This window comes from Rhodnius prolixus, unplaced genomic scaffold, assembly GCF_049639745.1.
Source record: "Rhodnius prolixus isolate KJV_2025 unplaced genomic scaffold, Rpr scaffold_10, whole genome shotgun sequence".
Lineage (NCBI taxonomy): Eukaryota > Metazoa > Arthropoda > Insecta > Hemiptera > Reduviidae > Rhodnius > Rhodnius prolixus.
In genome coordinates, this window is record NW_027411615.1 from 5241097 (window position 1) to 5267592 (window position 26496).

Consider the following 26496-nt stretch of genomic DNA (forward strand, 5'->3'; position numbering starts at 1 on the left):
GTTTTTTAGTTTATTACAAAAATGTTACAGAGAAGGCTTAACATGACCAAATATTGATTCATTAACAGATTCTGCATCGTAAAGTATAATAAAACTTTTATAATCTTTCTTATGAATATAGTTAATAATTCTTGAATGCACCTGCAAATTGTTCGTTCCCATAGTCAATTATAGAAAAACATATGAAATAAAAAATATGTTTTTTGCTAAAATTTTGTTAATTAGGTTATTAAAGTTTGATTAATGATTAAAGAGAGTAAAACGTATAATTAATTAAAAGCATATCCTTTTTTTTTCTCTTTCTCTAACAGTCAACAGACCAATGAGTTATAAAAGAAAATGAGGTGTCAAATCAACGTTAGGTCGATCGTTACTTATTAGGACTCGATCCAGACGTCGATCCCAATAATTGGAAATTCACTTTAGTGATATTTGTTTGAGGATTTCGGACCACTTTTCTGTTTCTTGTTTCTTAAATGCTACTCTTTCAGATCAAACTTCCTTTTTTTTCATTTAAAATAAATATGTAAACACCTCCAAGAAATTCTGCTACCACAATTTACGTAATTACACATTTTCTAAAAAGTAGAAAGCTTGCCTACTAAATACTATTGAAATTTTGTTAACTCCCAACATTTACTACTTTAAAAAAAAACATTAAGAGAAGTGTAACGTCACAGACCTTTTAAACACCTACAAATAAAAAATATCTTATCCTAAAATCAAGTTCATAATTTTTTTTTATAGTTATAGGAAGGAGTTTAGCCGAATGGGTAATTTTTCAGTACATTCTAACTCATTGTTGATAGCAAAGTCCATTGGGAACGAGCGTGTGATGAATTATATTCACATAGTTCTTGAAAACAAGAAAACCACAACTTTAAATTTTCAAGAGGAAATGATGTTTTACAATCCTCTTCTCTCAGAATCTGAAAATAAGTCATTATTCTTTTGTTCTTTTTTTTTTTTTAAAAAAAATTAGCCCTTTTATGAATCCTGTTTTTAATTTCCTATACCATCAAGAAGACACCTGTGTGGTATCTTAAACACGGTTAGTTAAATATGGCTCATGCACTTGCATCCTATAAATCCAAAGCGCTTCTTAATTTTAAAAAAACAGGTATTTTTTATGCAACCATTTAGAATAAAATTAATGTGTTTCAGGTGACAGGTGAATTATCAAGTACTACTGCAGCCTCCCGCAGAAGTCATCAATCAAGAACAGAGAACTCTTGATGTTCAAGATCATGTGAAATCTTCCGGTATATACACCTCCTCAGTGGGTTAATGAGATTTTCTATTGCATCACAGTTTATGAGTTCTTATAAAATAGGATAGGTCCTAGAGGCCAACTGCAAGAATACCATTATCTCGCTAAAAAAATATAATTCAGTTTGTAAATTTAACTCGATTTTTGTTTGTTTGTTTGTTAATTTTAGTAGTTAGATAATCATCTAAGGGCGAACATTCTATCTTGCTACTTTCTTACCTTGTTGCTTTAGGATTCAAATCTAAAGTTCTCGATATATTCTGGATTTTAAATTGGTTCACAACGTGCCATCTCTTAAGAGTACCAAGTGTTTAAATGAGTTCCTGAGAGGATGAGTTAGAATTAATCCTGAGTACGCTAAATACGAGAAGCCGACATCTCTGCTTTCGAACAGCCATCGCATCTTAGTATGACGCTGGTACGCTAGAAGTTCTCTTTAGGAAAAAAAGAATAGAAATTCTCAAGAAATTAATCTGGGGTACAATGAAGAAGAGATAATTGTTTTACTGGAATTCCATTCCTCACCTGGAAGTTCCTGTTTAATCAATGAATCGTTCACTTTTCTTAATAATGGCTCACGTGTGTTTCTGTAAATCACATATATACATAAGTATATACTTATATATAACTTCGGTAATCGTTTTTCCAGAAAAATTAGGCAGTTCTCGGGGATGGATTGGGGTAGGCTTTTCTGTAAAAATACATTTTAACGTGATTAAGGGTATTTTAAACTGTATCATGTTGGTAAGAAGTGTAACTCAAATATTCGGAGACTGAAGAAACATTGTTAGTTAAAACTTTGAGAAAAGTAAAGAGAGTTTTAAGAGAAAAGTTATAGAGATTTCACACCAGATTTTTTTACAGATATTGAAAAATTCTTTTAAATTTAAGTAAGCTCACGGATATTTTAAGATAAAGTTCTAATCAATAATAGTAATAAAAATTGTAGAATAATTTAATCATATTCTCATTATAAGTCTTCAATTGATATGTTTGATTAATTCATTTAGATAATTGAGCCATGAGAGCAGAGAATAGAATCAAAATGAATATATCTTTTCAGCCTAACTACGGCAAAACCTAATATTAACGGGTAAAATTTGTTTTGACACTTATTAATCAGTGTAAATTATGAGCGGACGACTATCTTGTAATAAATTGATCATGTGGAAAGCTTGTCCACTAACATTCACACACACTGGTTGTTCTCTTTCAAAATATCTAGAACACACAAGGGTTCAATAAAGTAGTAGCCTTTCCAGGTACTCCTGTATTTAACTTTTCATAGATATTTTAAAATATTAAAAATTCGATAAATACTCAAAATATGTAAGAGTTGGATCGTTAAAAAAACAACAAGTATTCTTTCTTTAACTTCATAAATTACTTTGACTTTAAAATAACCGTTACTGAAGTATTTGTGGTCGTTAATGACTTGCAATTTTTTCCTGATCCGACTACCATTAATTGCTTTAAACTTTAAGTGTAATTGTTAAGTGGACAAATTATTAACCGCATAAAAACCACTTCATACTTTCACTGTAAACAAAATGAGATAATTTGGGATATGCCAGAAGTGTACATTACTACATATAAGGACGTTCAGGTTTGCTAAGTATCAGAATGTTCTTCCAAGTCAAAAATCGTTCAGATTTTCTAAAAGTTTCCTTCCTTTATTTGAAATTATCCTTCGCTTCCTCAATCAATAGCTGATGCAAATGCAAGGTTTGTCTTACAAATTACAAGAGTTTAAGTTTTAACACCCATTACACATTTTCTATTACAATTTCCCGTTTAATTGTTTAAAATTTGATGATTAAGTAAAGTTAAATTAAGTTAAGTAAACCAGGAAATCATTAAACTGAGATAAAACTTGAGTTTAGAAATCTAGTTTTCGAAGAATAGAAATAAAATTACAGTAAATCAGTTGAAGCATTCATTTTGAAATAATGGACTTTTCAATTAGTAATCTTTTACTCTTCCTGTCCTAATCAATATAATTTAGGGGAGGAAAAATAGAAACTGAAATTTATAAAAAAAATTCCTTGGAAGAAAGTAAAACTCTAGCGTAAAACGAGATATAAACTTCTCTCTTACACTGCGGTAGGTACACAAAACCTATTATTCGACAATTGTATCAAAATGATGTTCTCTTCAATTGTTGATTGTTGGCATAGTGTATGTCTTATCGGTGGACCAACTTTTATTTAGTTACGAACTCTAGTCTTTTATAGACGCACGATATCTGCTATTCAAACTACTATTTAAATATCTCATTATATAATTGCATTGATCATTTTCATTATTTTACATTATTTAATTAATTTTACATAAATTAATTTAGAACATTGTAAGTTTAACAAAAGAATGTATTTTTATTGTTCTGTACTTACGATTCACTGTCCATTCTTCGTATTGAAATTTCTGAAAATAGAACAATATCTACTGTTCCAGGTTTTCACAAGAGGGTCCAGTAGAACAATTTTTCGCGAGTAATTTAGGTCCTCCATGACCAATACACTGCCTACGACTATGTTGGATTTATCGTCTGTGTGAGTCTTGAAAAATAATTAGGGCTTAGAATTGGCCAAAGAAAGGGCTAGGGCCCGCTGTCGACCTAACACAACTTATGTGGACATTTATTACTCTTATTTTCATTCCCCAGGAAACCTTCAAAACCTCTTTTGAGGTGCGCTATTATCTCTTAAAAATATTATTCAATAAATTTGATAGACCTATATCGGCAGCTAAATGAGAAAAACTAAAAGATCACTTCTGTAAATTCGCTCTTCCGATTGACTCAGTTGGCCGAAACCAATAACGCTGGAAATAATAGCGCACGAAATATTAATTTTGAGCTTTCAACGGCTGGAAAGAAGCAAGAATACGTCGGCAGGTCAGTAGATAACGTCGATGTGTGTTTTAATTTTAGTAAAATGTTTACTCATCTTCTTAAAATCATGTACTAAACTCTTTATCGAAGTCTGACTGCTATTTAACGTACACAAGGAAGTCACCTAAACAAAACCTTACATATTGAGCTTCACTATGTATGAAAGTTCATTTCTCGTCTTTGGTATGGGCCAAACCGTTCACAGTCTAATTTTTGTGGGCTATATACATATGTATATACATATGTACCCATTAAAAAAAAAGAACATCTGGGACAAAAAGTCTCCAACTTTTAACCTTAATAACGTTATTGGAAAGCTGATCTGTGATCGACCAAATTTCCTTATCACCCTACGCTATCCGAGGACTGTGTTCTTAAAACATAGTGCCCATCAAGAGATTAAAACAGGTTTTTGAGTAATGTTCATGAAGACAAAGCAACATGTTGCTGTCAGCGAAGTCTGTACTCTTAATCAGACTATTAACGAACCACCGAGCGCGTACATAGAGACGATTTTGGTGAAGCTGTTGCCGTATGGAACCTATTCAGACTGAAATATCTCCAGAAAGTTCGGGGCCAATGAAAGAGTGGTTGACCTTTTCTAAAATCCTATTTGAAAATTTCGGACGAATTTTGAAGTAAAGAATTTATAGTAGTATATGTAGCTGCCTCTATTACAAAGAAGAGTTCTCCCTCTAATTGGAATTCCTAGTCACAATGAAGAAGGAAACATAGAAATATTTTCATGTTTAAATTACGTTTAATATATTATAACCTTTCCGAAAGTAACTTCCCGATTTGCTTATTTGAAAGCCTAATTTAACCTTATCAGTACCGGTTAGAGTAGAGAAAAGATTTATCAGTACCAGTTGGAGTTCAAAAGATATTGATTTTAAGTTCGAACTTCGATAAAGAGGTTTTGTATGGTTTTTGATTAAATTCTTTGCATTTATAATTGAATTTATTTATTTCTTTTTCTTCCGCTCTATGTGTTTCTTGTTTAATTTCCTGAAATAATACCAACCGGTGTGTTTACATTGACGATTCTTTGAACTGTTCTTAATAAAAATAATAAATATTTTATGTATCACATTTAATTTTAGGTAATGTGCTACAAATTGGTTTTGCTTTGCAATCTAAATAAAATAAAAACACTACTTATAACTGTAATTAAGTGTTATTGTTTGGGGCAATGTTTACAGAATTATTGTTGTTATTGTTTATGTCTTGATTTAAAACTGCTTGCATTTGACTGTTGTGAATCGTTCTAGTTTGTACGGTTCTTTGTGTTTCTAGTAAAAGAAGTTTTTGCCTTTTCTCTTCCATTAGACGATCTCGGTGCTGGTGTATATAGTCACGAACATTCGGTAAGCCCATGATTACACTAGCTGATAGCGCTGAGCGGTAGATATTCATGTCTGTGGCTTCATACCTGCAGCAAATTTGATTATAAATATAATAGAGCCTTAGAAGTAATATGCCTTAGTAATTCTTAAAACTTAACGACTAAAAGACATTGCTTTAATTTTTGGAAAGTAATGTACAACGAAAGAAAAAAACGAGGAATGATTAAAGATTTGCCCAAAGTGCTAAACAGTTGGTGCAGAAGAAAAAAAGAATATTAATATTTTTGTTACAATTTTTTACTTTATTAAAAAATTTATTAATTTATTAATTGTTTGAGATCTACTCCAACAATTTGTAATACGCAAGTTCTGCTTTTTATCTGGTTATACAAGTAGTTGATTACTATTTTATTTCGTTTTAAATTGGGTTTTTCGTTCTAAATTGGATTTTCAAAAACGCTAAGGGAAAACTTAATTCAGTTAAATTTATCATTGTCTCCATGTATAGAAATTTCAGATAAAATTATATCGTTTATGTTTTACCCCTCCTGAATATATCCTGCTTTTAGAAACTAAATTTAAACAAATGTATTATCTTACCCTTCATTTCATTAATTACAATTTTAAAAGTTGCATTATTGAAGGAACTCTTTTAAACACCACTAAATATTTTCAACCTTTTGGTCAATGGACTAAGTAAGTGAGCTGGGAAAATTCTGGGCGAGTACTGAGTGGTTTTAGATACGGCAAAGCTAACAATTAAGTATTCTTCTTTTACATAAGGTTTTACTTGTAATTTTATATTATTTTGATAAGTAGTATAAAATATGAGATGGAATACTCCGTCCCATAAGTTATTTTTCTAATTTCAACTAATTGTGTTGAATTCGTATTTTGAAAAAATAAATAATAAGACTACTAAGAAATTAGTCGAAACTAGACATAAATCTTCTTACAAATGTATAAGTAACATTTGTATTATTGATATAAAAATTTATTTTTTTTTACAAAATAAGTAATAAATATGTAGGTTAGGGAGGAAGATGTATTGATAAGGGATCATTGTTACACTTTTTAATACTTGATATCTTTGTAGCTAAAGTATCTTTTACCTTTTATATCATACTTTATGTAATCATCTTTAATCGATAATATGAGTATTCGTTGCTTTTTTGTATTCATTTATTTTTATTAACACTTACTTTTACAATTCTTTATTCGTTCAGACTCTACATAAATAAAATTATGAATACCCATTAGTATTTTCGCAGCGTCTTATCATAAATTATTACTCATTAAAGTTATGTAATATATCTAAAATTAGACTGATTTTTATTTATTTTTTTATTCTATCTAAAAATTTTATTTTTAAATCAAATGACGTTCACTCAGCTTTTTTCAGTTTTAAGTTTAATAAAGTTAAAAAAAAATCTTTTATAGCTCACCATTCGTTCGGTTTATCATCGTAACATTCTACGTGATAAATAGTGGTGACTCCATTGAATCCCCCGATGGTGAATATCATATCGTCAATCACTTCTATGGCAAAATTACTTCTCGGGTTGTACATGTCCGGTATTGGTGTCCAACTGTTGTTTACTGGATTATATTTTTCTCCGCTGCACATTCTTGAAATTCCATTAAAACCACCTGCATTTTTTATTAAATTGATTATCTAGTAGATCAATCTATTGTCAAAATTAATTATAAATTAGCGGCACTTCAAAACAAAATATAGGCTTTACGTTTTCATTCAGTGCAATGTAGGTATCTTGAATGTCTTCTCTCATCTATTTTTCTTAAGATTATAAGTAAACAAACGTATAAAACGTAACAAACTCCCGGAACAGGAGTAGACGCATTTTTTAATTCTATTTGTTTAACACAATATATTTTGCACAGTTTTAGTATGGCGCAACGCCTCAGCTGGAATGTAAGCAGACTGGCTTAGGCAGGTGACTTGAAGAAAAGCATGCTGTTACCAAAGAGTTGCAATCAAACTTAAAAGTACACCCAAAAGCACAGGGACTACAGTTGAGCCCAGATGGAATTTTTAACGAGAAAATTTAACTTTGAGAAAACATCTGAGGAAATCAGTAAGATAATGTTCAATAATAATGCATTGTGTTTGGTATAAAAGTTAATATACATAGTAAATAGAGCTTTTCTGGACAATGAGCAAATAAAACGGGTTTATTTTATTTTTTGTTTCCTCTTAAAATATTGTAAGAAAATTATTTAAAAATTCAGTCTTTAGGACAATATTGCAAGATGGTTAATATTGCATTCTGGTCAAATATTCGAAATTGAATCTTTCAAGGAAGTAATTGTAGACTGCCCCTTAAGTACTATTTACTGTTTAATATTCTTTAACAACAGATTTTTTAATTAAAATAATTACTTTTTTAAAAAAAGTACTTAATTACTAATAATGAGCTATATTCTTAAAAAATACAAATTTGCAGGAAGCTGTTCAATAAAAATTGAATGTCATAAACAAAAAATCTTATGAATAGAACAGTTCACTTTGACTAATAAATGCTTACTAATTAAGGAGCATCTCACTTTTCGTTCGAAATTCTTTTGAAGAAGGAAACCTATTGCTTTCCTTTTAATTTTTTTAATTAATATATTTAGTTGAGCAACGAACAATTTTTTTTAAAACTTCAAGGTTAAAAAAAAAAACACAATTTCAGAAATGACTTTTTAAAAAAGAAAAAAATAATGTATTTAAAGGAAAAATTTCAAGGGATTGGACTTTCTTGGCGAAAAAAATCAACAGAATCTTTTCACCATCATAAAACTTTATTTCATTACATTTTTATCGTCTTCTCTATCTCTTTCTCTCTCTCTTTTCAGCAGATTAATTACTCTCATGTAAGTTCGTTTTATTTATAACCTATTAAAGTAATTTTTATCGTACTATTTTTCAAATAATTTAAGAATCATTGATGGCAATGATTTTTTTTTTAGAGTATTAGATATAACCAATTTTCTTACCAATAACGTAAAGACATCCATGGTATCCGATACAGGAGACACCGCTCCGTCTTGATCTCATCGGCGGAATCATAAACCATTGATTCAATTCTGGATCGTACATTTCAGCGCTGTTCATGCATTCTTGTCCATTAAATCCGCCCGTAATGTATATCTTTCCTGTAAGAATGTAGATAGTTAATGTTATATTCATTTATTTAGAAACTATTTATGTAAATGCTATACATGCATTTTCAAAACTTTAAGGGACATTTACCCGCACTTAGCTAAGGAATTCTATTCAGTTACGTTTGCTTCGGAGTTATCCTCATCAACGTATTTTCTTTTGTTTTTTTATGTAATAAAGAGTTGTATGTCTGAAAAAGGTGTAGATCTAATGAACTTTACACTCATGAGACCACTCATCCTTCTATTGGCCCGTTTAGTACACTAGGGAAGTTCTGGAATGAGCCGGATGCAGAATACCGTTCGTGTCAACAAACGCTCCAATACCTTGTTCAGTATTCTGAACCATTAAACTCCCAATTAAAAGGAACTGGTAGAACAACAACCAGGATCTCACAAAGAAACCTAAGAAAGTAGACGGTAGTTGGGAATAACGAGTCCCTGAAGTCAACATATCTCCTCTCCCACCTGTGCCCTTGTGGCTTTTAGGATGTTTTGTATTATTAAAAGGGACCAGACGTACCAGTAATGTTCCAATACCATCCAAGATACACTCAAGAAGACTTTTACAATTAGATAGAAACTGGACGGAATGCTAATTCAATCCAGTTGGCTCTCCAGAGAAGCCACAGAAAGGAAGAACCACCGCATGATGCCCCAGAGGTGCATTTATTCTTTATTTGATCAACGGTTATTAAGTCGGAGAGGTAGTCAACTTGAAAAGAGTCAAGGAGTAAACTTATGCCGTATCCGATCTGAGATTATCCGTGCAGTTAAAACTTAATTATTAAAACAGTTTTATTTCAACTCATTTACAAAACTTTAAACATCGCCTTATAATAACACACTTTTGAGCTTAAGGAGGTAAAAATAATAATACCTTTAAACAATATGAATTCTCTAATTCGTACTTAAAATAAATTTTATGTTTTGATGTTTTTTTTTCTTTTTAGTTAATTTGAGTAGATTAATTTCATTGACTAGTTTTATCCTATAAGAAAATATTTGGCAGTAATAAATTAATTAAGTAGAATTTTGAACGATCTTTGTACCAGTGAAAATGTTTCCATCATTTTTTTCTTTTGCTGAAATAGAAAATGTGTTGATAGTAGTGTGCCATATTGACCTGACTTGCATTCGTCCGCTGGGTATATCTGTAGAACTATTGTTTTTTTAAGCTCTTGTCACCCTGACAGGTTGTTCACACTACTTTAGAAATAGAGAAAAAATCACAAAAATACTAAATGAAACAACCTGATCAATTTATCTTTATATTTATTTTTTTTATTTATCTATTATTATTTATTTTGTTATTTTTATTTTTTAAATTATCTCTAAACTTTTTGAAACACTATTGATTTTGCTGGATACTCATGAATGTTTAAAATTTACATCGAAGATTCAAAAGCTAATAAATACTTAATAATAAACTTTTTTTTCTCAGTAATTAAGACGCAGCAACATCTGGGATGCATTTCTCTGTGCACTGACCTCCACTGGATCGTGTCTTCTCGTGTCTAGCATCCCTCGACGACAGAGAGAGATTGATTGGCTTTTTTTCACGAATAAGCGAGCCAAAGAGTAGATTCCTGGTTGAAGTTTACCAGCGCTATCGCAGAGGAAATCTCATTCCACTAGAAATTTAGTTCTATTCTTAGTAAGGAATATTCTCGGGTTAGTAATATTATTAATTTTAATAACCAGGGACGTTCCTGGCATTAACGGGATTTAACTGAAACAATTTTATCTCTGTTTTTGTCGATAGAATATTGTGAAATTAAATCTGAACTTACTGTTGAATAACTTATTTTAGATGTTATTTCAGCAGAAACTTTGTCTTTTAAAAGTTTTCTTGAATATTGTTGATTTTATCCAACTTAGCTTTTTACGCCAGATTTTTTTTTTATATTCCTGAATCGTTTCGTATTTTCATCCATCACCAGAATTTGTTTAATCACTTAGGTTTTATTCGTCGTCGCTGCAAAAACATGTTTATTGTTTTTCGGACTTTCACCCAGCATTAGAGGTAGATTGATCAGTTTGGTGTAGAGAATCAGTCTTCAGTTAAGTTGCTATCTCTATACTTGCTGACTCACTTGATTGCATTACTTAGCTTGCTAGGCTTGTTTACATACTGCCAAAATAGCAGTGACCAATAATCCGATACCATTTTTATTTACAGTCTCCTTCATGATAATATAAACTGTCCAGAACTACTCTCTCTTTTTGATTTCCATGTACCTTCTTATCGCTCTCATAGCACTCGTAATAAGTGTCGTAATTATTTTTATTCAAAATATTCCTGCTTTTCAAGAAAGATGATACATGATGATGATGATGGAACATGTGAACTCTTTTCTTTATGATCTGTTTTCTACAAGTAGATTATTGTTTTTAGGACTGATTCTGTATTTTAGAAGTGTAGTAGTAAAGCCCTGAACTGATTGTCAAAAATTGAACCTACTTTAAAGCTAATAAATTTAAAAAAAAATCTAAGTTTGAAGAAAATCTTGAAAGTTGTTGTAACTGAAAAGCACTACCATTTGCTGAATGAAAAATATTAGTTTTCTTAGAGCGGGGACTTGAGTAAATTGGTTCATTCATTAATAACTCTAAGAGCAATTCTATTGAAATTGGTTATAGAAGCAGGACCTTTTAGCAAATATTGGTCTTCAAGTATTATATTTTCTCTCCCACGTAGTCATTGTTGAGGGAACGGTTACCCTTCAATTTAATCATTTTATTATAAATTTTTTATAGACGAAAATTTGTTAAACAAATTATTACTTCGTGGGGTATTTATTTGGTTACAATTGAAAAAAATAACCTGTCTTAAATAAAATTAAATATGCGTATTGTCAGATTTTGGAGTTCTTTATCATTACAAGAAAATGATGAAATTGTAAATAATCAAAAAAATATTTGGATTGTACGTTTCAGGCTTAGTTTATTTATTATTTTCATTTAACAACCTAATAAACAGCGCCTAGATTAAACTCCAGTTATTTACAATTTATTTTCGTTTATGAATTCAGTATAGTTGGAATATGCATAATAATTTTTAAAAAGCCGTAATCTGGTGTAAAAGGTTTTGGTTTTTAGATTTTGCTGATCACTAATCATCATCCCCTCTGCTTTCGCCATCTTATCGTACACACACACACCACAAACACAGATTCTACACTCATTCGCGCACAGAGAAAGAGTTCGAGACTCGAAACTTCTCCTTTCTCTCATCACTATTTTTTCCTACTCAGAAATTATAAATTTAAAGTAACCGCAATAATGACGTGATAGACTTAACTAAAATAAATATAAGGTGGCTGAATCTGGTTTCTTGAACGCTCTTAGAACACTTCACAAGAATGCTTAAGCACAAAGCTTCTCAAAAATTATTATTTAAAGAAAAATGTTTCAAATAGTTTTGTATGCATGGAATAATTAATTATATATCAGGAAGAATTTTAATAAAAAAAATTACAATCGTTTTCAAGAAAATTCCTAACAAGTACAAAATTATTTTCATTAAATTAGTACTTCCAATTGAATTGTCAAATTTTATAGCATCCAATGAAAATAACTCGACTTTTCTTTCACAACTATTATTTATTTTTAATTTATTCATTTCATTGCTTGAGCTATCGTAGCTACACAACTATTATATACTTAATTGTTTGCAGCGAGGGGCGGAGCCTTGTACTGGTCTAGTTGATGTCTAAGGGTAATGGGCGTTAAGTTAATCTACTTCGTGGGTAAGCCTCGTGAATAATTCCACCGTAGATTATCATATTGCCTCGTATTAGTTACCGAGATTGATGTGGCCTCAATGATTTTAGACTATCCTCTTGTTGAATGGATAATGTGTGTCAGGCTCTAATCCAATTTTTTTGTAAGATTTAAAGTGTTGTGTAATTTTGTAAAGTTTTATTAGTGATCAATAAGACTGAACCACTCTTAACTTTTTCCACCTTTTCTTACTCTCTCAGTGCGTATAATTCCTACTTGTTGCTTTAGTTAAGGCTTTCAAATAAATCTTTTTAATACTATGCTGTAACCAAAGCCAAGCAGAACTTCTTTTTAAATAGTTCGAGGATTTTTACAGGTACCGCTTAAAGTCAAACGAAATAGCTTGATTTATGTAAATATCAGAATAATATGCGTGGAATTATAATCAGAGCTTTTTTAATTAAAAAAATGGGATCAACAAACTTGATGTACATGACGTAAACCTATGATCCCAATTATCATGGATTCTTCCCTATGCTAATAAATTCTGATCACACGTAGATTAGAGATAAAAAAAAGAGTTGATAAATGTGAAATCATATTTGCTGGATTAAAAGGGAAACAATGAAGAAAATTGCATCAGTGACGCATTGGGTTCTGGTTAAAAAAAAAAAGCTGATAACTTTGGGCTTATCTGTCTACTAAATCAAGTCCATTAGAAATTATAAAGCCCACTTGACATCATTCAGCTTATGGCCTATCTTTTTTTTTTATCATAAATGAAAGCTTAGTTAATCCGAGAGATTTAGGCTACTTTTAAGGCCAATCAATAAAAGTTTGTGATAAATCTGCGTTAATTAACATGTATGTAGCTGCGCAATGTGGTCTATAACGTAGTATGAAATTGTATTTCAGAAATATTGTGGAATTAAACAGGCACTTGACTTTTCTTATAAACAAACTGTATTTATTCAGTTTAATTGATTCAGCTATGGTAGTTATGTAGCTGCAACTATTATTCACTTAATCGTCTATTGCGAAGGGCGAAGCCCATACTATCCAAGTCCCTTCTGAACCCGTGTGGTACCTAAAGAAAAAACAGCCTTCGTTGCCTTTGCAGGGCCCAAGATAGTTAATAAATATTTGGGGGCTTTCGGTACTACATTTCTTAAACGAGTATCAGGTACTATTCATTTGTTTGCTAATAGTTCTTTCATTACGGGAAGAAAAGTTGAACGTAATGCTTCGATCTATTTGTGAGAATCTGCAGGTCATATCCAGATTTCTGATTCGAGCAAGAGAAAGTGGAAGTAATAGATCTGCTCCAAACATATATGAATACAATGTGTGAAAAGAAGTGTAAGAAACATCCTAAAGAATTGAAGAGTATTCCCATATTATGAATAAAACTCTCGTTTGGCTTCAGGTTCAATGACTTTCAAAAGACCTTCCGACCTGATTGCTACTTGGAAACTTGGATTTCAAAATATACTAGTAATAAGCCTTGGAAATCTATACTTAGTCTTGAATTTTTTAATAAAAAATGTTTATTATTTTGATCAATAATAAAAAAAGGATGGGATTAGCTATGAGGTTAGCATACTGGACTCCCACGCGGAGGTCCCGGGTTCGAATCCAGCTGCTGACCCTTAGATTTTCTCTTCCTAGGAGCTTCTTACAGCTCACTGTCTGGTGATGGACAGCTTTGTCTGTAATGAGAGAACACTGTCCGGAGGCCGACAGTGCACTGAAAAAAGCTCCGGGCGCCAATAACTTCAGATGTTGACGCGCCTTAAATCATTAAAAAAAAAAAAAAATCGCATCTTACCGACCATTTAGTGTTGTAGCGCAGGCATCGCTCCTTTGGAAGTTCATTGGTGCAATTACTGTCCATTGGTTGGTGCGATAGTCGTATCTTTCGGCTGTGTTCTGTCGATGATGACCATCATAGCCGCCCATCGCGTAGATCATGTCATCCACTACAGCCACGCTCACGTAACATCTAGATGAAATCGTTTTCCTAGTTTACTTTATTTTGCTTTTCATTTATTATATATATATATTTTTTTTTGTAACTGTGGGCCCTACAAGTGCAACTATTATTACAATAATTTCTTTAAAAAAATACAATACTGTACCAAGTAAGGCGTATCTATATTTTATTTCATAAATTGTGATTTCTATTTGGTAGAGTTCACCAGGCATAATCAGTGTAACTACCAATAATACTACACACGCTAGAGGATTTAAACAACTTTCTCAAGCGCTTCTATAAGTAAAATAATAAGTCCATAAGTTCTAATGGTTGCATTACATAAGCGATTTTCCTTAACTGCAATCTCTTCACTAATTGAAGGCATTCTTCACTCAAGCCAGTTTCTATGTTTATATTCTTCCAATCATCAAATACGCAGTAGTACTACTTATATTTAATAATAAAAATAGCCCCATACATACCTTTTAGCATTCATCGGTGCTATTTCTCTCCAGGTTTTTGTGACTGCATTAAAACAACGACAAGAATTAAAATAGTCCATTCCATCAAATCCTCCTATCACATAAATTTCATAGCCAATCACCACTGTACCATGATAAGCTCGAGGTCCTGTACGGTCAACCTCCTCTACCTATGGAACAGGTTAATATTAATAATTTCAATCGGGTTTTGGAGTTTGTTTCTTGAGAATATAGGTAGGTGAATGTGGTGAATAATTTGTAGATTAGTAGACAATCAGTGATTGTCATAAATTTGTAACGGGCTGGGTTAAATTATCTGTTGATTGGTAGACAGTTTTAGACTAGTATCAGTAGACTAGTTTTTATGACTGCAATGGTATTTGCAATATATATTTTAGTCTAAAAGATGGAGAATATTAAATATATAATAGATACGTAGAAGTGAACCTCATATTGCATTGACATTAGAAAAGGTTGTGATAAAGAAGGTGCAATATCAATTTTATCTGATACACTTGGTTTTTGGAGACCGCAAGTGTGAGGTAGAATATTAAATTACGTTTCTCCGTCTGAGCTGAAAAAAATCATTATCTCACCACTTAGATCTATGTATTGCTGCTAAGACCTAAACTTTCAAACATTTGCTCATTATTATTGAAATAATTGCATTGAAATCGGGTAGTGATTGGATTGAATTCGTACCTTGTTTTTATAAAAATACTTATTGCTGTCAATTCTTCGAGGAGAAGGAAAATTATTCAAGGATCTTACCTTAACCCATCTATCAGCTCGAGTGTCATAAGTTTCAATGAAATTAGTTGGACTGCCTCCACTCCAGCCTCCAATAGCGAACAGTACCTCGTGCGGCACCCTGGGCCTGGCGATTTCCGGTGTAGCTACTTCGCCAGTTTTTTGGGTGATCATTTCCAGATCATAAAGAAATCTTAGAGTTTCTATTATCAGTGGGCGACATTGCTCATTGCCAGAAACATAAGGATGCTCTTTTACCTACAATAGAACAGAAACAAACTTTCCATATGATAAGATGTCAAGCCTAAGTTTGGCCTTACAATTTTCAATATATATCTGGTTTATTGAGAGTATTTTATTTAAATAAATATTTTCAGTTTTCTTACATTTTCTAAGAAGAACTGAGTATCCATTAAACCTAATCGTATCTGTTTCATCAGTATAACTATGTGCTTCTTACGATTCTCTATATCCTGTTCAATCCATTTTAATACGAATTCCCAAATTAATTCTTCACTTTTTACATTCAACTCATCACAGCCAATAATATCACATATCTCGTTTACTGGTAAAAATAAAATTTCTTCACTTTGTTTAGCTACAAGAGGAAAGTTACGCATCACATAAGTGAATGTTTCTTTTTCCAAATCTTTGCAAAAATGGTCCCTGTAAAAATTTTCAATTCCAATTATCTAATTCAATAGTTTAGCAAATTATCTATATTGCTTGAGAACGAACCTTGCTAGCTCACGAAACTTGTGCTAAAAGAAAAGTAAGAACTCTTGCTTTGAGTTGAAATTTTGATTAAAGATTTTCACGAATTACAGCAAAATGATTTGAAAGTCTTTTTTCTGGTTTCTACTTTCGCACAGCAAACCAAAATTATTAAAAACGCTTCAATATGATTAACATTGAATCTACAATCAAGTAACTAGAACAGCTTCCTCGTGTTTTCCATCATCTTATCATTATTAATGATGAATATTATAATTTTTTTTTTTTTTTTACAGAGGAGTATTTACGAAAAATCAAAGGGATGCTCATCAAGGAACAATGAATTCTGAGGAGCTACTTCAAAAGGACATGCAGTAATGCCAACGGCTGCTAGGAATAACATGGAGTTCACTGGTCCTGCAGTTGGTTTTCTAAAGGTTATAAATTATCAAATAATAATTAGCTATTAGATATTAGTTTCTACAGTAAAATTAGAAAGTGATTGCCAAAAAAAACATCAATTCTAGCTATTTTTATTACTGCAATTATTACATCAATTAATTCTAATTTACACAACTTCTTAAAGTTTGATTTTCCTTTTTTCATGGGCATGTTTTACGCGCTTGTTACACAGGATAGTAATTGCACGGTATCTTCTAAGAATCTATTCTCAAGTTGTACAATACTTTTTTATATAAACCTTTAAATTGCCAAATACCCTCAGATAAATTTTTAAGAAAAAAAATATGGAAAAGAAAAATTGTAACGTAAATGGAATCATGGAATGAACGTAAATTACAAATTATTTATTTATAAATTCGGGACCCAGCGTAAGAATGAAGCTAACAGCTGTCTTTATTTATTTTAATGAACGTATCTGTTTTATCGGATTTAGTTTTCAAATGGCTTTAATCAACGATCGGGAAACATAAGGATCGGCTAACGTTATATTGACTATGCTTGGTTGGAAAAGATTGTTGTGGTGTGGTTTAGTTGTTTGTTAGATGACGAGTAAACGAGTAAACCGGAAGATTATAGTGTTTTTTTTATTGCAGACAGATACTCTCTGAGATGTTTAGAACAAAATCTGTGTATAAGTAATTACCTGGCATATTTTAAAACACCTATACAATTCTCGGGTGATAGTTCATCCTTTAAGAACTTACAACAAAGTTCCATTACACCCAAGACAGCGAGATAATCAGAAGCAGCCAATAATTGTGTTACATTACTTTTGTTAATGCTAATCTTTCTTAAATATGCATACTCTATGAGTGCGTTTAAAATTGGTGCAGTTAATCCGGGAAGTAGGACGTCAGTTCTGGCTTTTGAATGCAACGTAGTCGTAAAAAGTGATCTGCAAAGAAATATAAATCATGTTGACCAAGGTCATACTATTGATGTGTAACATTAACTTAATATCTATTGAAATTAGTATCTAATAAAAACTATTAACCCGTTGCCGCACACTTTTAATTTGATGATCGTGCTCAGAAACACACTTTTTTTTTCTCAATTGTTTATGACTGCCAGATGGAATCAAGTGTAAGTTGTATGTTTGGAAGTAAAAATTATCACATTTGGCCACGGTTTTTCCAAAAAAAACTCTCGACGGCTATAACCGTCATTTGCTCATCATGTCATTTTTTCTCTTTCGAGAGCAAATGATGGCTATGACCGTCGTGACGACTATACAGCATTTGCTTTACTAATTCAATAATTAACAAGTGTATGCGTTAGTACACTTCGTACTAACGCTGTACTTTTTTTTATTAATTAAAATGTGCACGACGGCTATAGACGTCGTTTGCCTACATATCAACAAAGATCGGACGGTTATAGCCGTCATTTGCGGCAACGGGTTAATTTCTAAAATACATTTTCTTTTCTTTTTTTATCTTTTGCATTTTCGGTGTTTTGTTTGTTTGAATTTACGTTGAATAGGCTAATTTTCAATTTGGTTTTGGAGACCCTACTAAATATCTACTACCTGTTTTACTCAATGTACAATAAATATCCTCATATTGGAATATTAACACGAACAACTAGCTAACTTCCCCTAGGAGGAAGTAAGGAGAAGTAAAATGTAATTTTCTAAAGTAGAAGTTTAGATTACAACCAACGTAACTTGAAAAAAAATCAAAAAAACAGAGAATTAGCTTTGAAGTGAAGACAAAAACTCTTCCTTTTTGATTCGCTTTGAGCCAGTATCTTGGGTTAGTCCCCTGGGTTATTGCAACTGGGGATTGTGCAACCTTTTCTACCTATTTTATGTCATTTGCGGAAGTGTGAATTTCTTCTCTTTTTTTTTTTCAGTCTTCGGTTATTTTCAACGTTGTAGTTTTTTCTTGTAACTTGGTTTATGAAAATCGATTTTAGTAAGGTTATTTGTGCTGCTTCTCTCAAATGCGCCATTTTTAGGCCTTCTGTTACTACTACCTATATAATGTTATTATCAATGAGATATGTTGCTAAAATGCTGAGTTTGGTGAAAAATCTAGCGTAATCATTTTAAGTTGTGAAAATTGGAGTAGGGAAGGTCGTGAGAGCGTTTAACAACAGTTTTTTGGAATGTTTTTTCAAATTATTTTCTTTTTTTCAATTTATATTAAAAAATTTCTTTTGGAAAAGAAATTTACTCTAACAGAAGAAAAGAATAGAGGTTACTTGAAGTATGGACTGCAAGCTGACAATATAGCTCTATGCACTGGGAATGTAGCACCATCTTCCAATCTCAGTACTGCATCACAGAGCATATTCATTTCTCTAAGTTCATATAAAGATAGCATTGATGATGCGCTCATGCATTTTCCTACTTTCTGTGCAATGATTCCATCATTTTTCTCTGAAAAAAAAAAAAAAAAAAAAAAAAATTGAAGTGTTTTTAGAGTTTCTGCATTGTGTATGTGTCTATCGGTCTGTTTGTCTGGTAAGGCTTAACTGAAAAACGGAAAGTCCCAATTAGGTTTGAATTTGTTATTTGAGTTTAGGTATCAACGTTGGAACCTCCAATGAATTTCACGTTAAAATTGGCTAACAGAAGTACATCTATACCAAATGTTCTTTTTTTTTCTTTTTTTTAATAATGGCTGATCGGTTTTCTCTAGTCTAAGTGCACTAATTACGCGAAGATAAGTTTTGATGAGATTTATTTAAATAATTTTCCTATGAAAATACAATTACTTTGCATTGGTGGGAGAGGTAGTCAGACCTTTTTCTAAGTGCAATTTCAGTGTATGGGGCTGTCTCTCATTAACTGCATACTTATGTAATTCCAACTTATTAACTTCAAAAGTGAAGGTATCCCTCCACAACAATCAATTCAAGGTTCGGCATAAATAATTCTAGATTGTGATGAAACCGAATTTGGTAACGTTTAAAAATATATTCATTCTACTAAGATAAAATGCTTACGTTTAAAGTAAGAAATTAAACGATCAAAATCATTAGAACTGGAAATTTAAAGAAATACTGAATTCGTAGCCACTCCTAGCAAATTTCGAATTGGTCAATCGGAATAATTTTAATATAGTGAAAAGAAAAACCAGTGTTTCTTTCGGAAGGCTCGCACAAACGAAAACAAACCATGGTTCTGAGGATTTGAAGAATTAAAGTTAAAATAACTTGAAAAAATTCTTGAATTCCTGAAGGAAAGCTACAAATATTATTTAATATTTAATAAAGAGTCAGTAATAACTCCTTAATCTGCGTTGTATTGATGAACGACTCGATTACATCAAGCCAGTTGAGAGAATAAGGGCAATCACATTATCGGCAGTAATAATATTAAAGTCTCGTCTGAAAATGAAGTGAAATAAATTGGGCGAATTTAGGTATATAATATAGCCTCGGAGGGGCATTAAAAGTAGGAATATTACGAAAACAAATTCTTCTTCAGCATTGATCAGATACTAAACAGAATCAGTTTCATCGCCGAAACAGATATTAATTTGTTTGGTGAGTAATACCTGACAAAGTGTTAGAAAAGCTCCCAACATAGAAGACAAAATAAGTCGGTCGATTTTTAAGAGGTAAATAGTCTTAATTACAATTATCATTAAAAATAGTGGAGGAATGGCTAACTAGTTAATAAATAATAACTATTTTTATCAGCAAAATTTGAAGCCTAACCGTAACTCTTAAAAGGCATTAAAGAGCACTCTCACCACTGAAAACAATTTAAGAAGAGAAAATTTTGCACTAAACTCCAAATTGAAGTTACAATTAAATAGAGTTGAAAGTGTTGATCCTCCCATACTCAACTATCAGATTGCTAATTCCTAATTCGATTCATCGATATTTTAACTATCTTGTTAATAGAATCTCTTTGATACCATATTTTATAACGGTTAGTATTAATCCTAATATTGTTCTAATGAAAGCAACTTAAGAATAAGAGCAAACCCTGGACCAGATTCTTGTGAATGTTTTGAAGAAAAAACCAAACAAAAACAGGAAACCTACCACACGAGTACTTAGTCATAATAACCAGTCTTTAATGCTGAACGTAGCTTACCTGACATGCTTTTTCTAGGGCACTATGAGGTTGAACCCAAATTTCACAAGTAAAACTAAAATTAGCCACAAGTACAAAAGGATTTCATCTACAGGAGTGTAGATTCCTTCCACTTATCACAGCCTATCTTATTTTTTTTTTTGTATTTTTTTTTCTTATATTTTAAACTGAAATTTGGCCTAATGGTCCCGAAAAAAATTGTGTTTAGTGCTATGCCATAGTTTGTGACGAATTCTGCATCGAAACCATAGATATATATTTTAAAATTTGTATATATCATATGTACTAGTAATTATTTATACAATCAATAATGCTCTCACCAAATTTATTACACTGCCTCCACAGAGCATTTTGCCTTAGTAAATAATCTTGTAACTAGTTTTCTCTTATTATAGTAACAGGAAGTATAGCACCGGGAATACTTGTTCCAGAAAACACTGAGTCGAAAAGTGTATTGTAGATTAGTCACAGAGGTTTAAATTTGTGTTTTTGTTAGTTGAAGGAAGTTAGACTCTTCGATAAGTATCTTTTCTTAATTAATTTTGAATACTATTTTATCACCCGAAATTCTGACTTTAAAGATTATGAGTATACAGTTATATTTTTACTGAACTATTGTTTTTTTTTTATTATTTTTTGGCTTCAAAAGGGGATTGAATAGTTCTAGAAGAGGAAATAGTGTACGAAAATTAATGCAAAGGAAGTTCATTCTCATTGTTTTAACTAATCATTTCAAATCTTTTATCAGGGTATTAAAAAACTTACTTTAGTATCCACTCAACTTTGTTGTTTTATCTGATTTTATTTAACTATTCTTATGATTTATTTTAGAGAGCTATACTGTAGCTATATTGTCTTTTCGAACAACTAAGAGTCCATGACATTATAAAATTAAAAGTAAAAACGAAATAGAGTCAATTAGTTTCATATTTTCCAAGGAAAAATGTACGTAATACACGGAATGATGAAGCCCAATTGTAAATACTTAGGTAACTAATTGATACCTCGATATTTTTTATCCAATTATATTAACTGAGTGTGCTAAGGAATAGATTATAAAGCAAAGGAATATTAGTAGTGGTAAAGAATGACGTATCGTTTGAAGTAAATATTGCAAATAGTTTGAAAAGTTTGGTTGCTTTTATTAGCCTTAAGCGACTGGCGAATAGCGGTGTAGTTAGATTATGTATAGTGGACATATCTTAACTCTGGCACGGATTCTTCTGAAGTATAGACACAGTATGCTAAACAGCGATTTTGGGACTGATCTTCAAAGTATGGTATTTGTGCCGTTTAACCCCCTCCTTTGCAAAGAAATGGTGAAGAGAATTAAAAAATCTCACTAATTTTACGATAAATACCACACCAATAAAAGAGATGGCCCCACTACCAGTAAGATGGCTATTGGCTGTTTTTTTAGGCTAGAGTTCCACTACTTGTAATCTACTATCGTTAAGAGTAGAGCATCACTATCGCAAAATGAATTACAGCATAACGTTCCACATTCTGGCTCCGGAACCGCAGTTTACTGCTGGCTTTTGGGAAGAATACTGAGCTTATTTTTATGTACTTGTTTAAAATTTTTAAAAAATTTATCACCGCATTAACAATAGAGACTGCCATTAGACTAGAATACCATTTTTCCTGATAGTATTTTTTAGATATTAGACATTCAATAATGAATTATCACTTCACTTGTAAGAGCCCTGCAAGAGAACGGTCTCAACACATTTCTTATTGAGGGCAAAAGCTTCACCAGCCACGAAACAACGGCAAATGTAATATTTCAAGTTGTGTTACATGTTCTAAAAAGTGGTTTGTTTCCTTATTTTTGAATTACTGAAATTCAATATTGTTCAAAATTTGTCGATTAAAGAGTTTTTTCCGCCTAAGTTCCATCAATAATTATACGTAATACATCATGTTGCACCAAATGTACCGAAGGGGCATGCTTTTACTTTTATAGGTTGAAGGAATCCATCATTTCATTTCTTTTATACAACCGTCGACAACGCCAAACCAATGAACAAAAGCAAAATTTATTAACTTTTGCCCCCTTTTTATTTATTTTTGCTGAACTCCTGTTTTATCAGCTCCGCGGATGGTCTGAGAATGTTTTAACAACCTGGACAGAAGTGATACCTACTGAAGTTGCCAGGTAGTGTTGGTGAAGAAAAGAATGAATTAGCCGACGTAATGCGAGGCCAAAACCTTTTTTATTGAGCCTGAACGTTTCTGGGTGGGTGTATGTAGGCAATGGTTTTTCTTGGAGGAGTTGGAAGATTCTGTTCTTGATTATATAGAGAAGGTGGAAGAAATTCCTGATTGACTGTGATGCCTCTATCCAAGAAATTTTGGTGCAGGAGGAGGACATACTTTTTCTGAAACCTCTCGGATCCTAGGATTTTTTTTAGATATCTGGGACTGGAAGGGTTGCTATTGGGACTCGCATTGTGCAATTGATCTTGGTCTTTTTGCTTGTTACATCCCAAGGAGGGGGGATAAACTTTCACAAAGTTGAACATTTTCAATTCTACTGTATAAAATAAAACATCTTGCTGAGCCAGATGAAAGCAGAGAGAAAAGCAAACTCCTGGTTTCACCCGCCGTAACATTACCGTTATTAGAACTACTTCTTGTAGTAGTGCATTGCTGGAAGTAGATAGCTAAGTGCCCTAGCCTTATAATAAGAATGATCCCAATTTGATGTTCGGCTTCCTTCAGGAACTTATCTCTCCATCGCCAGTGACCACAAGCCGATAATATTAATGCAGTTTTCATTCCCATTCGATCAGCCAATTTTTTCTTTTAACTAGCAGCTGGCTTAAAAGAAGAGATTATCACGAGCATAATATGCTGCGGAAAGTCGAAGGATTTGGAAATGAAGGCAGTGAACTAACAGCGTTAAGATCCGTGGCATGTTTACTATACATCTCCTAACAAATATCCCCATCTGGTAAACCATGGAATTAATAATTCTTTCTCTTTTTTTTTACAATGTGAAATATGGCGTGTTACCCATCCTACAATATAATGCAATTATCTGTGCTGGTGCGTAAACAACAATTATCTTACGAGTTTCTATATCTAAATAACCATTTGAACTGTACAGATTAATATGATGTGAAAGACGTAAATTGAAAAACCCATTCCATTACCTAGTTCATGTACTCTCTTTTTATGATTAAACAAAGAAACCTAGATTACAAATGATGATTGTTTATTGAGGGCTTAAGCTAAAGAATTACGTCCGTGAGGGATTGGAAATGTTGTGATTTGGTTATTTTTACTATCTCACTCTGTTCGTAAAAGAGTTGTTTCATCCGATCAAATTGTTATTCATTTTTAAAAAAATTTAATAGTCAAGTATGTACTTCTAACCCCCGTCCACAACCATTAATTATTATTATTTCTATTTCCATTTTATATTTTAAATAATTGTTTGTAACAATTCGGCGCTGTCGTTCTCTTATTCATGTCTAGGCCTACATTCAGGAACTTCACCCACTGTTCTGTGTGTAAAAGAGCACCCAATTTTGCTGCGGAAAACTATATTAACCTGGAATGTTAGGTAAGTCCAATTCGACATCAGGATGGTGTGGAAAAACCGTAGGCTGCGCTAGAAAGGTCGTACCAGGGCCATTCTAGGTCTCTAAGTCCCGCTATAGAGTGGTACCAATGGATGGCAAACGGCTCGTTTGGAGTTCTGTTCACCAGTTACACGAACAAATGAAAGGTTTCATGGTGACCGATGTAAAGCAGTAATGATGGTTAGAATCCTGGTTTCATCTGAACTATGCGAGGAGAATGGTTTGGTTTACCATTGGGTATAGTTCCGCCATCTTTCCTTCCCCCACAAAAAAAAATTGTTGCAGTGACATATTGCGACGTTCCCATATTTACAGTAAGTTTTTTCCCACTTCGATCCATCTATTTTTGTTTTTTTTCCTGCCATTTCTTTTCCTAACTGGCTTAAAATATGTAACTATCTTAAGGTTTGGTCATCTTCCCTATGTTGTACTTTCGGGGTTTTAAAACTCGTTAACTGCTATTGAAAATTTAGACAACAGATTTAAATGTGCTTTAAGAGGTATTATAGGATTTCCAATTTTAATTAAAATCAGATTACATTAGAAAATTAAACTGTATTGACGGATATTTCTTATTATGTGTCGCTAATTTCTCTTTAAGGAATCGATTTTGCGCTATTAAATTTCTTTTATTTTACTTTTATTTCTTAAACTTGGTACCATCTTATAATATACTTTATACTTAAAATACTGTATACCTACTTAAAATATACTTTGATTGTATATTTTACATATTTGCATGCAGTATTTTTGTAGCCTCTCTTAGGTACTAACCTTCATCCATAATATTAAGCAATTTTAAGCTGTTTGAATTTGAACCGCTTTTGAACATCTAGTTCTGTCGAATATCCTCTTGCTTCTAGACTAAAGCGAAAGTGGGCTACCAACCAAGTAATCTTTAAATTAAAATACCTAAGTCCTGTCTTAGTTCCTCGATATAAGGTAAAACCCAAACAGAAACACAAAGCACCATCAACGATTTTACTAGCATGTCAAATATTTTATTATGGGCTTCCCTAAATTGAATGTGTAAAATAGTAAAAGTTTTATTTATATATGCGTAAAACTAACATTCCGGTTCGGATGAGTGCAACACTTGCAATTCCAAATTCGAAAAAAATTCATTTACTCGCAAACATTTCCACATACGAAAAATGAAAGAAAGAAATTAATTATAATTATGAGAAAATGTATCAGAACCCTCTAAATTGTTTTTAATTATTTTAGCAAAAATGTCTTATATGATTTATTCTTTTTATGTAAGTTTTATATTTTCCTTCTCTCTAGAATAAAGCACAAATCTAAACAAACGCAATACAATTGTCTGTGGTATCTTAGAAATATTTCTCTCTGCTACTCAGCATTGAGTGGATTGAAAATGTGATTTGTTTCTTGGCATATATGTGGGCGGCTATGGATATTTTTGAAAGCAATACATTGCTTTTATCTCTTATCGTTATTTTCATTTTTGATTTATCAATCTACTAGGTGATTTGCTATAATGGAGAATTGTGGAAATTCAATTTAAATTTATATATATATATATATAATCGTATTATACATTGATTTATCAATCACATCCTGACAGTTGGACCACCAGGACTGAAAATCTGGAAGGCCACAAAAAGAAAGTTTCGCGGGGTCATACAGCGTTTTATTTTTAGCATTTTAACTCTCACCGTCTAGAAGAAAGAGAATGATTATTACTATTTTCAATTATTGCTACTTCTTGTTAACATTGTTGTCGCTCCCGATATTAAGATTATGTTCACAAATTCATCACTGTCCGCTGAAAGTGGTTTCCTGTAAGTAAAAATTTAAGGGCAGGCTTCCGAATTCGAAGCAGGGTGGGTATCTGCTTGGAAATGAAGTGTACTCAAACATAACTTACTAATTAGTTTTAATTACTGTAATTAATAACTAGTTCTAAGCTACTCTTTCAACTTTTTTGGTCTTCTCCTTCTTTTAGAAAAGATGAAATCTGCGTAGGAAAAGCGGAGTTTAAGATACGATTATTGTATTTTAATTTTTTTTATTAAGAAAAACGTAGTCTTATGAATCTTTCTTAC

The 26496-nt window shown here is 31.9% G+C and overlaps 1 protein-coding gene and 1 long non-coding RNA gene across 33 annotated transcripts in view; one reads left to right on the forward strand and one right to left on the reverse strand.

Annotated features, from left to right (window-relative positions):
- LOC141456803 (uncharacterized) overlaps positions 1-26496 on the forward strand; it is a 120459-nt gene that overhangs the window by 60584 nt on the left and 33379 nt on the right. For 17 of the 31 annotated variants that reach the window (XR_012460022.1, XR_012460008.1, XR_012460024.1 and 14 more), the window contains 5 exons: positions 1165-1279; positions 3725-4166; positions 7412-7605; positions 10119-10348; positions 16618-16758. This is a non-coding gene — a long non-coding RNA (uncharacterized lncRNA). The remainder of the gene's footprint in view (positions 1-1164; positions 1280-3724; positions 4167-7411; positions 7606-10118; positions 10349-16617; positions 16759-26496) is intronic. The other 14 variants (XR_012460023.1, XR_012460011.1, XR_012460027.1 and 11 more) reach the window with 6 other exon arrangements.
- Positions 5322-24626, reverse strand: klhl10 (kelch-like protein 10). 2 transcript variants are annotated; one of them, XM_074133080.1, is made up of 10 exons: positions 24397-24626; positions 18989-19166; positions 17427-17678; positions 15994-16273; positions 15629-15865; positions 14858-15027; positions 14233-14402; positions 8510-8668; positions 6955-7159; positions 5322-5595 (listed from the first exon to the last, which is right to left on the reverse strand). In XM_074133080.1, the coding sequence occupies exons 2-10, from the start codon at positions 19123-19125 to the stop codon at positions 5334-5336; spliced, it is 1872 nt and encodes a 623-aa protein (XP_073989181.1). In that variant the 5' UTR covers positions 19126-19166; positions 24397-24626; the 3' UTR covers positions 5322-5333. The 2 variants fall into 2 exon arrangements, with proteins under 2 accessions (XP_073989181.1, XP_073989180.1); XM_074133079.1 differs by lacking the exon at positions 24397-24626 and adding an exon at positions 20838-21080.

Bases quoted from the DNA above. Each gene is read 5' to 3' on its own strand.
- klhl10 (XM_074133079.1), bottom strand. The intron at 16,274-17,426 runs GTAATTACTTAT...AAATTTTTACAG, and splicing joins GGTGTTTTAAAATATGCCAG to GGACCATTTTTGCAAAGATT. The intron at 5,596-6,954 runs GTGAGCTATAAA...AATTTGCTGCAG, and splicing joins GATGATAAACCGAACGAATG to GTATGAAGCCACAGACATGA.